Genomic DNA, 12,289 nt, shown 5'->3' with positions numbered 1-12,289 from the left:
AATGAAATTGCTCACTAGAGACATTTTCTCAAAAGTCTGGCTTTGGGTTATTTTCCTTCTAAATTACTACTTTGCACTCTCGTGTACAGAGTCTCATTTATCATTTTTCTTCATGTTTTCTCATGCTGCTTTTTAGTATCTACAGTATAATTTCAAACACCCTCACATTTTGCTACTTGTTTAGAACTATTTCCAAGTTTGGAGATTTTACTGTGCACCCTCTTCAGACTAGAAGTGTGTGACATGAGAAAGGTCCTTTTAAGGGTCTCCTGGAGCTCCAACTCCTTTCTGTGTAGAAATGTCCCACTAGATAAACACAATTTATATGGATAACATTTGTTTTTAGATATGTTTCAAGAAAATATAGATAAAATGAAGCTGTGGATAATTTATTTGTATCCTTCTTTTGTAAATAGTGATGGTTGAACCTCTCTACAAATTTGGTTAAAGCTAATAATCCTCTCCTCACTTAAATGCACAGAGAGACAAAATTTTGCATATTACCCAATCATTTATCCATTGCAGGTCCTCTGAGTATAACCCATGTTCAGAACTTCATATTTATGCTCTTTGTTTCCTTTACCATTTCAGGACATCCCCTCAGAATGGCATTTTGAGCTGATGATGGACAGAGAGATACCAGTGGAACTGTGGGCACATTACATAGAGCAGCTCAACACAGCCCGGCGTGTTGCTGTGGAGGACTCTGTTTTACTCATATTTTCACTGAAAAATTTTATTCATGCACTAAAGGCTCCTAAATCTTTTCCTAAAGGTAGGACAAAGTGTGACTTTTGAATGTGATACTCTAGAAAACTGAATTATTGTCTCCACAACTATTCTTTGTCTTGAGTGAAAATTCCCACCAGTGTGTTCACATAAGTTTGTTCATCGTTTCTCTTTCTCTTCATGTCCATGTAGATGATATATGGTGGAATCCCGAACAGCTGAAAGAAGACAGCAGAGCCTTTCTGCACTTGTTTATTGGACTCTTTGAGATGATACTCAGTGGTGCTGATGCCATTCATTTTAGGGTTCTGATGAAACTTTTCATAAAGGTACTAGGCTCATCTTTTTCAGGCGTACTCTTCCTTTCAGAAGATCGAGCAGAGCATTTTAGTTATGGCAGTTTTTAATGAAAATGAAAGTAGATTTTTAAACAGTGAAGCATATGTGGTGATATACACGGGCCCCATGAAGTAGCGGTATCATCATGACACCAGTCAGTAGTCCAGAGACTAACATTGCCGCATGCCTACTAGTGTGTTAGGCCTATGATGTATTTACTAATCACAATTCCATTACCAGGGAGAAACTGCTGTTCATGGGGGTGAGTTAGCATATGCAACTCCGTTAAGAAATTTCAGTGACCTCCGTAGTGCCAGGTCCAGCGGTCAGGTCTCTGTTCTTGTCTCACTGACCCCTCTCAGCAGCATTTGGCACCGTTGGTGACACTTATTCCATCTTGGAATTCTTTCTTAATGAGGCTTCCCCAGCATCACGCGTCTTGGTTTTCTGCTTATTTTGTTTCTTGTGTTGTTATTGTTGTTCAGTGTGTTTAAATGCAAAGTTATAGCGAGTCCTTTGGATTTATTTACATACTTCTCATTGGTTAAAATAAGTATGGAAAATTTTAAGTCATGGGACAAGGCAAATCCTTGCAACAAAGTATTTGTTTTCTGTAATTGTACACTAGTGAAAAGAGGCTTTGAAACCAACTAAATGTGAGTAAAAATTAAGCTTCACTGTCGTTTGTTTATTTAATTTAGGTGCATCTAGAAGACATTTTTCAGTTATTCAAGTTCTTTTCTGTTTTATGGACATACGGGTCTAGCCTTTCAAATCCACTTAATTGCACTGTAAAAACAGCACTGCAGACTCAAGCTCTTTATGTAGGTTGTGAGATGCTCTCTGCTCAGAAGGCACAGAATAAACATCAGCTGGCATCTGTATCTTCTCCAGGTATCGTGAGTAGCCTGTTATGTTCTGTCATGGCCAACTTTAATGCTTTCTTTACATGTAGTTTATGTAGGTTGTAGTTGGGAGAATGTCTTTTTTAATTTTTTTTTTAAATAGTGCGTGCACTCTCTCTGCTCTCTGTGTATGTGTAATTTATGTATATGCGTGTAAATTATTATGTATGTATAAATTGTATATATGTATATATAAATTACTTTTTTTTTAGGTTTTATTTATTTGAGAGAGAGGGCGTGTGTACCAGCAGGTGGGGAGGGGCAGAGGGAGAGAGAGAAGCAGACTCCCCGCTGAGCAGGGAGCCAGATGTGGGGCTCGATCCCAGGACCCTGAGACACTTAACTGACTGAGCCACCCAGGGGCCCCTATATAAACTACTTCTAATCACCAAAATAGTAGAAATGGCAGATGATTAATCATGGGTTGTTAATATCCAACTATTGATGTTCTGTGTTTCAGCAGTACAGGGTTATATGGAGAAGCCAGGCCATTTAATATATATTAGTTCTGTATTCATCTGACTATTTATAAAATGGGTCTCCACTCAGCCTTTTTGGATTTGTCTCTTTTATCGGGTATAAGTCATTTTCAGGTTGGGCACTCACTAATAAAATACCCCAAAATTATATTTTTTGATAAAGTGAAATTTGCAAATTTTGCAAAAGATGCAGAATTTCATGAAGTTGATGAGCATGATATTGAAAACTACCTTACAAGCTACTGACAAATCAGAGAATCTGGTAGAATTAGACCCTGTGGTGATTAAAGATGAGAGAACTGATAAAGATGATGGATATGATTGATAAACTGGAATATTTTAATGTCAAAGGAATAAGAGTGGCCCTTGGGAAATTTGAAGGTGTTCTAGATTTTTTTTTTTAATTCTAAAACTGCTTTTTATAAATGTTCTGTGAAAGTAAAGTAAATGATCATACGCTCTTCCCAAAACAGTTTCTCAGTGTTTATCTTTCATTAGCTCTGTGAAAGAGCACATAATTGTAACCAAAATTTTGTTAAATACAAGTTAACGTACATACATAGATTTCAAGTTTTACTTACAAAATAAAATCCCATGAATATAATTATTTCTTTACTATAAAATTGCAGTCTGTGTTTTTAGGTAACTTACTTTAAGAAGGCTTTTTCAGGGTTTTTTTCCCCTTTGGATGAGAAGACCCTCCTGTACATTTTTTAAACTTTAATTCTTTAATAAAAATATTATTATAAGTATTACAAGTATTCTATAGTAATACTTTATGTAAAAATTTATTTTAAAATGTCTGTAGACTATTCCATTGTATGGAAATAGCATGATTTATTAAAATGGTTATTTTCTGTTAAATTTGGGAGTTTTCATAAAGGTATGTATATTTTGAGGTCATAACTATTTTGATTTTTTTTTTTTTTTTTTTAAGGATTTATTTATTTGACAGAGACACAGCAAGAGAGGGAACACAAGCAGGGGGAATGGGAGAGGGAGAAGCAGGCTTCCCGCGGAGCAGGGAGCCTGATGCGGGGCTCGATCCCAGGACCCTGGGATCATGACCTGAGCCGAAGGCAGACGCTTAACGACTGAGCCACCCAGGCGCCCCTATTTTGATTTTCTAATTAAGTATGAAATGTCTGTTATCTTTTGGTATCAAAGGCAGTGGTTCCTGAGGAATGTAAGTCTCCAGGACCAAAAAACTTAACTGTTCCCCAGTTTTGCTGCAAGATAGGCTCCCTGCCTCCCCCTGCTTCCTTGTCATCTGTCACCTTCCTTCTTCCTAAAGTGTTTTTGCATTTATGCTGCTTAGAAATGTAACAGTACTGCACTGAAAACAGGAGAGATGCACCTTGTTCTACTGGGAAGCTCAAGGACTGTGCACTAGAGTCCCAGGGGGCCTAAAGTGGAAGGTCATTTAGCCATTGCACCTGTCCTCCGTGCTCTCTTCTCTGAGTATGCAGTGAGCTTCTATGCATACCTTGTCTGTGAGGAGTCCAGGAAGTGTTGGCTGGTACTTCTTTTAATCTGTTTACAAAAAACGTTATGCCTTTCAAAAGAAAAAGGTATTGCCATATTAATATAGTATGGTGTTATGTGAATTAAGTCTATCAGTGGCTTGGGAATCTAACCACCGTTTACTACTTTCTGTGCAGATACTTATTCCAGCTCAGTCTCACATAGAGGAAATTTTATTAGATGAATAAACATTTAACCTCATTTGTAAAAAGATGCAGACTGCCTATGGTTTTTTAATACCTGATCAATATAGTAAATTTATTTATATATTTAAAACCAAAGCTCAGTATTTTTTTTTCAATTTTTATGTAAAATATGCTATTTTAAATCTAAATAAAATGAGTTGGGAGAATGAAGTCACATAGATTTTAAATGGAAGAATATTCCTAAGAGTTGATTGTTTAAATAAGGTAGTTTTTGCTTACCTTGAGTTCCAGTTCGTTACTTGAACAAAGTACTTAGTACTTTGAATTTGTTTTTGAGTTATACAGGGAATTTTAGCAAATAGTATCTTGGCCTGAAGCTGCCCTTTGTGTGAATTCAACTTTACAGCTATTTTATGAGTTAACATTACAGAGACCAGGAAGGATTTCCAGTTTTCAGTTTACCTTCTCAGAAAAGTTCAAAAATTTGTTGAGCTCTTAGCATTCCAGAAGTGGAATATATGGAATGGATCATTATTAGCAAAGTAAAAGTCGCCACAACTTGTCTCAGTAGATAGCACAGAATAAAGCTTAAATAACTAATAACCATAAAAGGAATTTAGGTATCTTTTTATCCCAAAGACATCTTTTCAAGAAACCCCAATCCAGTTGATCTTATGGATGCATTCTACCAGATTTTTGAAGCAGGTTTTTCGGTGCTGTTGAACTGAGCAGGGCATAGAATGAAGAAAAGCTTCCAGATGCTTTGTCTAAAACAAGCATAACATTGAAAATTGAGAGTGCTTCCAGACAAAAACAAAACAATAGTCCAAGTTGCTTTGAATAATAATGCAAAGTTTCTAAATATTTGCAAATTGAGTCCAGCATATTTTTAAAAAGCAAGCATTTACCCAAAAAGAGTTCATTCCAACAATACAAAATTGGTTCAAAATAACAAACTCTTAATACAATTGGCCATATCAGTGTTAAAGGAGAAAGTCCATATCATTTTCTAAAGAACTGAAAAGGCATTAGATAATAATCATTACTTCTAATTAAGTGACAGCAAAGTAAGAGTGATGTAATAAAAATACTTCTCAAATCAAAAGCTAGCATTTTCACTGCAGAGTTGGGGAAACAAAAGCATTCCTGTTAAATTCATCACTATTATTGGACTTGGTTCTAGAAGTAGTAGTTGGCAGAAGTAGCTGTTTCAGATACTGACGGAATGTATGAATGATAAAGCTGTAGAATTCTTAGGTGGATTATTAAATGGGACATCTGGCTAGCCATTTGGAAACATATAAAAAGTTTGACTCCAATCTTATTCCTTAGACAAAAATTTCATGTGAACCAAAGATTACACATTAAAACACACACACACACAACTTAGCTCTAGCATTAGAAGAGAACATGTAGTACATGTGGCCTCTCTAAATATGGAGATAGACACTTGAACAACTCAGTGTGGGGAGGGCCTCTCTAAGCAACATACAAAACTAGAAGAAAAATTAGACTAATTTCTCCATTAGAAACTCAAACATCTGTTAAAGACAAAATATTTGCAAAGCCTGATGCACAATGGGTAGTTTACTCTGCATACTTACAAGGATGTATTTACAGAGATGTTTGTCGTAGCAGTTGTAATGCTGAAAGACAAAGAGCAACTGAACTTTCACCAGTAAGATATTGGTTTAAAAAATACAGAAAATACAATGGAGAACCGTACAGTTTTAAAAGAATGATTTAATTTAGATACACACACTTACGTGGAAAACACTTCAAAATAAATGGAGATGTGATCGTTCCTGTGTGTCTGTGAGTGTACATCGTGTGCCCTGCTCTCATTTGTGTGTTTTCAAAAGGATATACTAGCATTTATCTAACATTTTGCTAGAAGAGTAAACAGACAATGAATGGTCTTCGGGGAGAATTTCAGTGAGGAGGAAAACTTCGACATGCCCTTTGGTACTATTTAAGTTTTGTACTGTTTCAGTTTTTTAAATTGCTAAATTTTTTTCCCTTTGGTTTTAGTGGTGATATCTCTACTCATTAATCTGGGAAGCCCCATAAAAGAAGTACGAAGGGCCTCCATTCTTTGTCTCCAGGCCCTCGGTGGAGTGGTGTCTCAGTTCCGTCTGCTAATAGATCATTTGGTTCCTAAAACAGAGGAGATCACCTCAGATGCCACCTTTGTTGCTCAGGTAAACTCATCAGCAAAGATTGATCGTGTGCACATGCCTCTGTGTACCTGTGAACAGTTTCGTCCTTTCTTGACATTTTGCTTTGTAGGGATTTTGATCGACTTAAGTCACTAAATTTAGAAACTGATGTCAATATCTGCACAACTTTCTCCTCCTGTTTTTAAAAGATAGCAATACAGTGTTTCAGTTCTGCTTTGCTTTCTTTGGTTAAAAGGTCAGTATTTGGCTTTTGATAGTAAGCTAACTTAGAGGTATTGATACTATCTCCTGTAAAGGTTTCAAGGGGAAATGAAAAATGATTATCAGTATCACGTGATTTGGAAAAGCATCTTCCATATTAGTACATTTAGCCTTTGTAGTTCCGTAACCCTTTTTTATCCAATTTTTTTTTTTTTTTTGGTGTCCTAGGATTTAGCTACTTTATTTGAGGAACTACAGAGAGAAAAGAAACTGAAATCTCATCAGAAGTTATCTGAAACTTTGAAAAACCTACTTAATTGTGTATATAGTTGCCCATCTTACATTGCAAAAGATTTGGTGAAAGTACTTCAGGAAGTCAACAGTGAGGTATGTGCAATTCACATGGCTTATACGTTCTATGTAATGTTACTAAACACTATTGTATTGGCTCATGAATGAGGAAAACATTTGCAGGAGTTACAAATAATGCACTCAGAAGTGAAAATTTTCTAATTTGGGAGGGGAGAAGTGTTGAGATGTAGAAACAGAGGACACAAAAAGCAAGTATTGGTGTTTTTTTTTTTTTCCATTTTAAAATTGTGTGTTATCCCTACTTAATCATTTACTTGATTTGAAGTGAATTTTAAAAAAACGTGGGGAAAAACACTGAAGATGCACTGCTGAGAAAACTGTTTGTGTCTTCTGGTGGAAATCCTCCACAAGGTAATATATTTGGACATAAGAGTGAACATTCCAGAATCCTTTGTTCATTCATAAAATGTGTGTGGTTGAACATTTTTATAGGGGAAAACCCATAGCTTTCATTATTTTGTCAGGGAGGCCTGTGATACAAAGGAGGTTGTGAAGCACTTGTTTTTATGTGACGTCATATGTGATCAGCAAACTGTTCCAAAAGAGTCTGGATGCTTCACCAGTCTTGGACTGACTACCATCTGGAGAACTAAAGCAGGGGTACAGTGGAGTGAAAACCACATAATTAGATTTTCCTGGTGGCAGCAAACAGATGGCATTTATCAGCTTTGTGTCATCCCTTGTAGTTTAAACTAGGAATTGACCGTCTTGTTCTGTGAAGGACCAAATAGTAAATACTTGAGGCACTGTGGGCTCCACAGTATTTCTTCTTGTAGGTGCTCGGCTCTGCCATTGTATTGTGAAAGCTGGAGCCAGTTATGTAAACAAATGAACTTGGCTTTGTTTCAGTAAATAAAATTTACAAAAACAGGTAGTCCTCTGGATTTGGCCCACAAGCCATAATGTGCTGGCATTTGATAATAGTTATTAAAGACCTTACATACATAATTTGGAAGTTCTGTTTGAGGAAACATGCAGTATTTTAGAGAAAGCTAAAATTTATTTTTGTGGTCTAAAACTTTAGTTTGTATTGTTGTCAAAAAGTCTTGGGACACCCACAGATTACTCCTCATCTCTGAAAGGTTTAGAGCTTTTGACCATTATAAACTGAACTATCAGAGGGGACCTGAATGCTTAATTGGATTAAATAGCCTTCCTCATGTCCAAGGGATCATCTTTAATTGGGTTTTTTCTCCAGGCTAAGCTCCCAGTCTTGCAACATCCTATCTTTGGGTGTCTTTGTAAAGCAAGCAAAAATATGTCAGTATAGATAACTGTTTGCTAATAAATTTCCCAAACTTTAGATGGTGCTTTCTCAGCTGTTGCCTATGGCTGAACAACTGTTAGAAAAGATCCAGAAGGAACCGACAGCTGTCCTGAAAGATGAGGCCATTATTTTACATCTCACTCTGGGAAAATATAATGAATATTCAGCTTCCCTTTTACATAAGGACCCAAAGAGTCTAGATATATTTATAAAAGCTGTGCATACAACAAAGGAGCTTTACACAGGAATGCCAACCATTCAGATAACAGCTCTTGAAAAGGTCAGTGACTTTTTTCAGAAACTGAAGTATGTTCAAGCTCTTAAAATTTTGTAATGTTTTACTTGGAGAAGCTAAAGTGGACTGGACGTATTTTAAAAGGAATATGATCTATTCGGCCTGCTTTTGCAAAATTGAGTGATACACATGTGTGATAAAACTATTTTAGCTGACAAAATGGGAACAATATTACATCGTAAGAAAGAACAGTATAAAGGTCATTTTTGGAATTCACCGTTTGTTGAGCTCAATTGCCTTTTTTCTACCTCCTCTAGATTACAAAGCCATTTTTTGCAGCTATATCAGATGAAAAAGTTCAGCAGAAGCTTTTGCACATGTTGTTTGATTTATTGGTGAATTGTAAAAATTCACATTGTGCTCAGACTGTTGGCAGTGTTTTTAAAGGGGTAAGTTGTAAACTTTCTATAATTTATTAACGTTTGTTCTCTTCCAAGTGACAACCATGTTTAACCACCCTCTGATTCTAGGGCTCTTAGGTCAGATGTTAGCATTAATAAGAATCATGAACAAGTAGCTCATAGAGAAGTGCATAATCAAAATTATAAGGCTTCACCACTATTTTTATTTTGTGAAATATTTATTGTTTTAACCAGATTGGGTATGTGTGTTAGTTTGGATCTTACTCAGACGGGATCTACCTGTTTCATGCAAGGATGTTCAACGGGGTACAGGTTATACGTAATTTAAATAGTTGTTTGATGACGCATATATAATGGAATTGAGCATCTGCTTGTTGGTTTATATATATTAAAACATAGCTGTACATCAGAACAACCACTTAGTTACTTTGTTTTGTTGTTTAAAAACACAGAAAACAAGTTCACAAAAATAGGTAATAGTATGGGGAAGTCCTAATACCCAGATTCAGCAGCTCTCAGAATTTTAACATATTTTCTTAGATTTCTAAGATGCAAATTTCTAAATGAAACAAATTAAGGTGCAGAGCAGTGTGTATATTACACTCCTGTTTGTGTGTTGTTTTCATCTTTATACAGCTGTTAGGATATGGAAAAGAATATATAGTCAGTGGCATTTGCCTTTGGGGATTGGTTTGGGCTCTAGAGTCCTAGGAAAATGTGAAAGTGGACATGGACATTTTCACTGTTAACTTTATAAGTCAACATTTATTTCTCTAATTTTATCCCATGGACGTGTATCATCAGTCATTCTTCCTTCATATTTCAGATTTCCGTTAATGCTGAACAAGTCAGAATAGAACTAGAGCCACCAGACAAAACGAAGTCCTTGGGCACAATTCAGCAAACAAGAAGACAAAAAATGCAGCAGAAGTAAGAGTTAGGAGTGCAGTGAGAACATGCCGTTCATTCCCCAGGCCCCATTATGATTTTTTGATACCCATCAATTTGGCATGAATGGGTATGGTAATTTTTGCTTTGCACTGATAATACTTGCTTTTCCAATATTTTCTCTCTTTCCCAGAAAATCACAAGATCTAGAATCTGTTCAGGAAGTTGGAGGTTCTTACTGGCAAAGAGTAACCCTCATCCTAGAATTACTGCAGCACAAAAAGAAACTCAAAAATCCTCAGATACTGATACCGACTCTTTTTAATCTGCTGTCAAGGTACTGACACTTGCCTTTGCCTTTGATCTATGAGAGAAAAGGATTCTAATTCATGCACATCTTAACATTCTTTTTTAAATATAGTCTTTTCTTGCTTAACTAGTCTGTAAAATAAAGCAAGTTAAGTACTATAGTTGAAAGATTAAAAGAAAGGTGTTAGGTACCCATTGTCCGTGCCCCAAACGGATCTTCCTCCTGTGTTGTATAGTGAATGGCCATTCCCCGTATAGCCTGCTTCTTAACTTTCAGCACCATGTCCTTGGGGCATCCTTACCTTAAAAGATGAAGTGTGAAACTTGCAATGTTTTTTAGGTGTGAATTACCAGATAGCTGTAGTTGTATGCCATTGTATTGTAGATATTTGTTTTTGTCTGAAAAGGAACGTATTCTTAAGGTTGTCCTCTAAGATTTCAAATAGGTTGATGGAAAGTGCAACAGAGAGGAGAGAGAAAATTTGACATTAAGCACCTGCCTGTATGAGAAAAAAATCAATTAGAATCTTGATCTTTTTTATAGACTATGTTTAATTAATATTTTAGTTATTCCTAATTAAATATGTGTTCTGGACAGTGGTCATTAATGCATCACTGAAATTGTGTAACTTTCATTTCCCATTATGTCTTTTCCGGGGGGTCCTGAAGGAGTTTAGAACCTCTGCCACCAGAGCAGGGAAATATGGAATACACCAAACAATTAATTCTTAGTTGTTTGCTCAACATCTGCCAGAAACTCTCTCCAGATGGTGGCAAAATACCAAAGGGTATGTACTTTGTTGGAAGGAAAGGGTGGAAGGATTACTTGCTATTGCGTGTGAATGTACCTACCACTTAGAGGTTTGTTTTTTTTCTCATCACTGTAGATGTTCTAGATGAGGAGAAGTTCAATGTGGAATTGATCGTACAGTGCATCCGTGTTTCAGAGATGCCGCAGACCCATCACCATGCCCTTTTACTTTTGGGTACTGTTGCTGGAATATTTCCTGTAAGTATTAATGATTTGAGACTTCAGCAAATATTTTGGTATTTTCTTTCTTCATTGGAAATGCATAGGTGGTCACTGGTCTGAATTCAGTGGACTTTGGGTCTTACTGGTGGGACTCTCAGTCCTGTCTCTTAATAGCTGAGGCAGTGTAAGCTGGTTCTTGCTAAACTTCGGGTCCTCTTTTTGTAAAGTGGCAATAATAGTAACCTTCTTCATAGGATTATTGTGAGGATGTGACTGAGTACTTTATGGTTTGCACTCAGCACAGAGCCTGGCACCGTGTAACTGATAAGTGGTAGTGTTAGTGTTACTTGAAAAAAATTACCATCCCATTATCCTCAGACAGCCTTCATCCAGTGAGTTGAGAAAAAGTAATTTGGTTATTTAGACATCTCAGTTAGAGAAATGTTCCTTAGAAGTACATCTTTTGAAGATTGAAATTTTTTTCCTGTTGGGGATTTAGGTCACAGGTTCTTAACCTGGGGTTCTCTGTGAGCTTTAGCAGATCTTTCAATATACTAACATCATGTGCTAGATTTTATGCATATAGGATTTTTTTCCTTGGAGGAAGAGAGTCACTAGCCCTCAGAGGAGTTGATAATCTAGAAACAATTAAGAATCATTGATATTTTTTCTTTGCTTTTATTGAAATATAGTTCATACACCTTATAATTCATTTAAATAGGTGTCCTATTCACTGGGGTCAATATGTTCACAAAGTTGTATAAACATCCACCATTACCTACTTCCAGAACATTTTCATCACCCCCAAAAGAAACCCCATACTCATTAGCAGTCACTCCTCATTCCCTCTATCACTACAGTTTCCGCCCCTGGCAACCATTGATCTACTTTCTCTCTATAGATTTACCTATTCTAGACATTTCCTATAAATGGAATCCTATTATATGTGCCCTTTTTAATGCTTGACTTCTTTCACTTAACGCGGTGTTTTCAAGGTTCATCCGTGTTGAAGCTTGAATCAGTATTCCTTTTTATGGCCAAATAAAATTCCATTGTATATATATACACCAGATTTTGCTTATTTGTTTGTCAGTTGATGGACATTTGTTTCTACTTTCTGGCTGTTGTGAATTATGCTGCTGTGGACATTTATATATGAGGTTTTGTATGAACATGTTTTCACTTCTCCCTGGTGTATACCTAGGAGTGGAATCGCTGAGTCAGAAGTTAACTTTAATTTTCTGAGAAACTGCCCTGGATGTTTTCCAAAGCATCTATATAATTTTATACCCACCAGCAGTGTATGAAAATTCTAATTTC

General features: G+C 36.3%; 1 protein-coding gene across 2 annotated transcripts in view; it reads left to right on the top strand.

Moving 5' to 3' along the window:
• HEATR1 (HEAT repeat containing 1) overlaps window positions 1-12,289 on the top strand; it is a 46,711-nt gene that overhangs the window by 17,413 nt on the left and 17,009 nt on the right. For both annotated transcript variants that reach the window (XM_032430239.1, XM_032430238.1), the window contains exons 18-28: window positions 592-775; window positions 922-1,058; window positions 1,770-1,962; window positions 6,154-6,323; window positions 6,732-6,890; window positions 8,180-8,422; window positions 8,695-8,826; window positions 9,626-9,729; window positions 9,881-10,024; window positions 10,666-10,784; window positions 10,884-11,005. In XM_032430239.1, coding sequence (XP_032286130.1) covers window positions 592-775; window positions 922-1,058; window positions 1,770-1,962; window positions 6,154-6,323; window positions 6,732-6,890; window positions 8,180-8,422; window positions 8,695-8,826; window positions 9,626-9,729; window positions 9,881-10,024; window positions 10,666-10,784; window positions 10,884-11,005 — 1,707 coding nt within the window. The remainder of the gene's footprint in view (window positions 1-591; window positions 776-921; window positions 1,059-1,769; window positions 1,963-6,153; window positions 6,324-6,731; window positions 6,891-8,179; window positions 8,423-8,694; window positions 8,827-9,625; window positions 9,730-9,880; window positions 10,025-10,665; window positions 10,785-10,883; window positions 11,006-12,289) is intronic.

The sequence above is a fragment of the Phoca vitulina genome, unplaced genomic scaffold (assembly GCF_004348235.1).
Source record: "Phoca vitulina isolate PV1807 unplaced genomic scaffold, GSC_HSeal_1.0 scaffold43, whole genome shotgun sequence".
Taxonomy (NCBI): domain Eukaryota; kingdom Metazoa; phylum Chordata; class Mammalia; order Carnivora; family Phocidae; genus Phoca; species Phoca vitulina.
The sequence above is the reverse complement of the archived record's forward strand: the minus strand, read 5'-3'. Positions and strand labels throughout refer to the sequence as shown.